The sequence below is a fragment of the Meleagris gallopavo genome, chromosome 5, assembly GCF_000146605.3.
Source record: "Meleagris gallopavo isolate NT-WF06-2002-E0010 breed Aviagen turkey brand Nicholas breeding stock chromosome 5, Turkey_5.1, whole genome shotgun sequence".
NCBI lineage: Eukaryota > Metazoa > Chordata > Aves > Galliformes > Phasianidae > Meleagris > Meleagris gallopavo.
This window is the reverse complement of record NC_015015.2, coordinates 57471829-57476388: the sequence shown is the minus strand read 5'-3', so window position 1 is coordinate 57476388 and position 4560 is coordinate 57471829. Positions and strand designations below refer to the sequence as shown.

The 4560-nt window shown below is 59.1% G+C and overlaps 1 protein-coding gene across 1 annotated transcript in view; it reads right to left on the bottom strand.

Annotated features, from left to right (window-relative positions):
- Positions 1-3621, bottom strand: part of PTGER2 (prostaglandin E receptor 2) — a 7407-nt gene extending 3786 nt beyond the window's left edge. The window contains 1 exon segment of the mRNA XM_010712185.3: positions 3447-3621. Coding sequence (XP_010710487.1) covers positions 3447-3621 — 175 coding nt within the window.
- Between the last annotated feature and the right edge of the window lie 939 nt (positions 3622-4560).

Genomic DNA, 4560 nt, shown 5'->3' with positions numbered 1-4560 from the left:
TCCTCTGCTGCCGGAGAGTCCCGGGGATATCCGGGGGTACGGGGCATGGCGAGCCCTAATGCGGATCTGGGAACCTCGGGCTCAAAGGGAGCCCCTGCGCTCATTTAGGAGCCCAGGCTCGCTGCGATTCCCAGTGCTGGTGCCGGTGTGGGAGCCCCAGTGCTGATTTAGGAGCCGTGACGTGATGCTGATTTGGGAGCCATGTCGTGATGCTGATCTGGGAGCCATGATACCACTCAGCGTGGATTTTGGAGCCTCGAGGCACAGCGTGCACTGATGCTGATGTGGGAACCTTGGTGCACGCTACATCCTGGTGCCAGTTTGGGAGCCCTGGGCTCATGGTGAGCCCCAATTGTGGTGTCACTGAAGGATCCCCAGTGCACCCTGAGTCCAGTGCTCATGGTGAGCCCCAGTGGAGATTCAGGAGCCCTGATGTACCCAGATGTTGATTTGGGAGCCACAACGCACAGTGGGAGCGCAGCGAGTGGGAGCCTCGGAACATGGTGAGCCACAGTGCTGAGTTGGGAATCCCAACACACAGAGCACCCAGGGCTGATTTGGGAACCCTGGGCTCATAACGAGTCCCAGTGCTGACGTAGCAGCCCCAGGCTGACAGCAAGCTCCACTTCTGGTATCTGCAGGAGCCCAGATGCACAGTGAGATCTAATGCTGATTCAGGAGCCCCAGTGATAATCTGGGAGCCCTCGGTTCACCATGAGCCCCAGTGCTGATTTGGGAATCCCAGGCTCACAGCAGGAACCTCAGTGCACGCTGAGTAGCAGAGCTGATTGAGGAGCCCCAGGCAGACACCAAGCCCCAGTGCCAGCCCAAGGTGTGGGGCAGTCTGTGGGGGAGTCCCAGCTGCGGAGATGGGACCCCACAGCCCCAAACTGTGTGGGTGCTGCAGGCGCCAAAGCCCACGCAAGTCCTGAGTGAAAAAAAAAAAGAAGCCAGGATTGGGCTGGGCACTGCTGGAGGGATCCCGTGGGGAACAGCCCAACCTCTCCGCACCTCAGGATGGAAACAGACAACCTTTAAGGTCCCTTCCAACTCAATCCGTTCTATGATGGCTTGGGCTGGATGGAGCCCTGGGCAGCCTGATCTGGTGGTGAGCACCCAGCCCATGGCAGAGGTGGGGCTGGGGGGCTGTGAGGTCCCTTCCAACCCAACCACGCTCTGATCCAACCATGGATCCAGCCCAAGCAGGGCTCAGGCACACCTCTTATCCATAGCCCAGCGGTCACCCCGGTGCCCGTTGGTCCCCGAAACCCAACAATATTCAGTGGTGCCAACCAGCTTCCCGTGGGCACGCCGCTTTCTGCCACACGCATCTTCATTGCTGTGTTTTTTGAGTTCCCTTTGGTAACAGGAACTTCGTCAAGGAAATATGCTGAAGGCAAACTCCAGTGCTGGGTGAGCTGCGGTTTGTGACAGCACCTTCACTTCCGATGCGCCGGTTTGGTTCGGTTCCCCAGCAGAACCCTACAGATCATTGAGTCCAACTCAGCTCTGCTCTTCCTAGATGAACAGGAACCTCAAAGGACCTCAAAAACCAGATGGTAAATGCTGGGCGAACGGTGCCAACCCATGGGGCAAAGCATTACGAGCAGCAGTGTTCCCACAGGGGCTGCTCCCACCTTCCCACTGCTGCTCCGTATCACAGCCTGGCAACTCCTGGAGCTCGTTTTCCTTGCGCTAATGGAGCCTTAAATACCCACGTGGACTTTGGGCTTCTTGACCAGCGGTTGCCTCTGATGGGATATTTTTGCAATCACAGGAAAATCGCTGGGTTTGTTGGTTTGTTTTTCCTGAGCTCCACAGCAGGAATGCACCACTTGGTGGTACAGCCCGTCCGTTTCTTGGGAAGTGTTTGTTTTCCTCCTCCCACTTCCATGTTTATCTCCGGGATAACAAGGAGCACGTCTTCCCTGGGGCTGCTGGCATGGCTTTCCCTGGGAGCAGCCTCGCAGGGCTGTCCCACTTGGAGGAAAGCCTCGGGCTTGTCGGAGCACTGCAGGAATCCCACAGAAACTCTGGGGCCGTGCGTTGCGCGCTGCAGCCCGCCCAGGCACGTGGGGAGTGGCTGAAAAATGCGCCCAGGCAATGGAACGGGACACGGACAGAGAGCAGTGCTGGGAAATGAGCTTTGGCAGCGCCCTGCCTGGATGGCGTGAGCTGGGAGAGATAGAACAGGCTCAGCCGTGGGGCAGAAGGGTGGGTGGGGATGGATGGGGACAGCGGGGACACGGTGACCATGGCAGCACCGCAACAGGTCACCTCCAGCCGCACCGTGCCGCGTTCACACGGGTTTCTTCTTCCAAATGCAATATCGGTTTGACAACAAAAGTAAACACTGTGCAGAGCTGGCGGGGCACGGCTGCACCTTAAAGGGCTGGATAAACACAGGAAGAAGTACGGCTCCGTCTGCTCCAAGGACGTCGTGTGGATGGGGATGGTGGCCGCCGTCATCTTTTGTCCTAAATTTGTCACTGGAGGCAGCACCCAGAGGGGAAATGGGGCTCTCATGGGATGATGGTTTGCTCGCGTGCTGCAGCGCCGAGTGATCCATCCAAGGCTCTGCTTTTTCTCTCCATAGCTGCTCTTATTAACGGGCTGATCATAAACAGTGGGTTCGGATCATTGCTGTGGGCACCGTCTGAGTGGCACAAACACAGCATCAGTGCTGGGGGGACCTTGAGCCCTGAGCTCAGGTGGGGCCGGGATGGTGCACCCATCCTGATCCCTGCGACTCCATGGGGATGGCCTGGGGACAGTTTGGGAACAGCTCAGGAGCAGCTCGGGGATATCTTGGGGACACCCTGGGGGTACCCTGGGTACAGCTTGGGGACATCCTGGGGACAGCTTGTGTATGACTTGGGGACAGCTATGAGACATCTCAGGGGCATCTTGGGGACGCCATGGGTATCCCTTAGGAACACTCTGGGTACACCCTGGGTACATCTTGGGGACACCTTGGGTACAGCTTGGGGACACCCTAGGGCAGCTCCCAGGGATAACCATAGGCACGAGGTGATGGCACCAGGCTCCAAACTACTTTTATTCCACACAGAGTGGCACACATCCCTCCTCCCAGCACGTCCCCATGGCACTGCCCCATGGCACAGCACAGCCCCAAAGCCACACGCCAACGACACCTGCACGCTTCCCCAGCGCCGGGTGCTGCCCACACCTCACAAAGCGCTGCTGCACGGCAGCATTCACAGTTCTCCAGGCACCCCCCAGGGTTCCCATCCCGGGGATGGGGCGCAGCGCTGCCCGCTCTCCGTCACCATCCGGGCGCTGTCACCCCTGAGTCCCCGAGGCCGACGGCTCGCTCCTGGCTCCCCCAGCTCCTCCAGCACTGCGCTCAGGGGAAGACGAGCTGCGGGGTGCTTGGCCCACGCCATCCCTGGGGACAGAACTGCCCATCCCCCCCCGGCCCGCACTCTTCAGCGTGGCCCGGCGGGAGCCCAGGCGGCGGCACAGGCGGCGCACGAAGAGGCGGAAGACGGAGGTGCGGAAGATGATGAAGACCCACGGGTCCACAATGGAGTTGACGGAGAGGAAGCGCAGAGCGCTGAGGTCGGCGTCCTCGTTGAAGTCGGCGGCGAATGCCCCCATGTAGGCACGGACCTGGGAAAAGTAAAGCAGCTATGAGAGATGCGGTGCTGTGGGAACCGTCCTGGGATTTGGGGACAGCCTGGGGACAATTTGGGGACAGTTTGGGGACAGTTCAGGGACAACTTGAGAACACTCCGGGGATAGTTTGAGGGCACCCCCAGAAGAGTTTGGTGACAACCTGGGGGCACACTGGGGATGGCTTGGGGACGCTCTGGAGACACCCTGTGGACAATCTGAGGACAGCTTTGGGATATCCCGGGGACAGCTTGGGGACAACTCGGACACAACTCAGGGACACCCTGTGGACACGTTGGGGGCAGCTCAGGAATAACTTGGGGACATCCCAAGGACACCTTGGGGACATCTTAGGGACACCCTGGCCCACCCCACCTGCGGGACACCCATAACCCCATGAAAGAACAAAGGGAAATATTTGGGAACTGCTTTCCCTAGGTGTGGTTGGAAGGGACCCAAAGCCTCCGGGATGGGGTGGGCTGGGGGGCAGCAGGGGGGGACACTGATGGAACTGACACAGTGACCCCCCCGGGATGCACAAAGCAGGGGGAGGTATCTCAAGGGGTGAAAGCAATGAGGTGATCTCCCCAGCATGTCTGGGACAGGATGAGGACGATGGGGGGGGTTGTTAAAAAGGGGCTAAAGCAGTGACTAGACTGCCCAGAAAGGGTTTGGTAGCAACGGGGTAACCTGACCTCCTCCTCCAAAGCGAGGTGGCGGTGATGGGGGGGGGGATTATGGCAAAGTGGTGAAAGTTATGACTTGATCCCAACTTGGCACCTCTGGGATGGGGGGGGAGGTGGAGGGGTGAGGCGATGGGGTTTTATTCCATAGAAGTTAAAGCACTGAAGTAGTGCATCGGACAGGAAGTGGTGCTGGGGGGCTACAAATAACCTGACACTCTAGGATGGGATGGTGGAATAG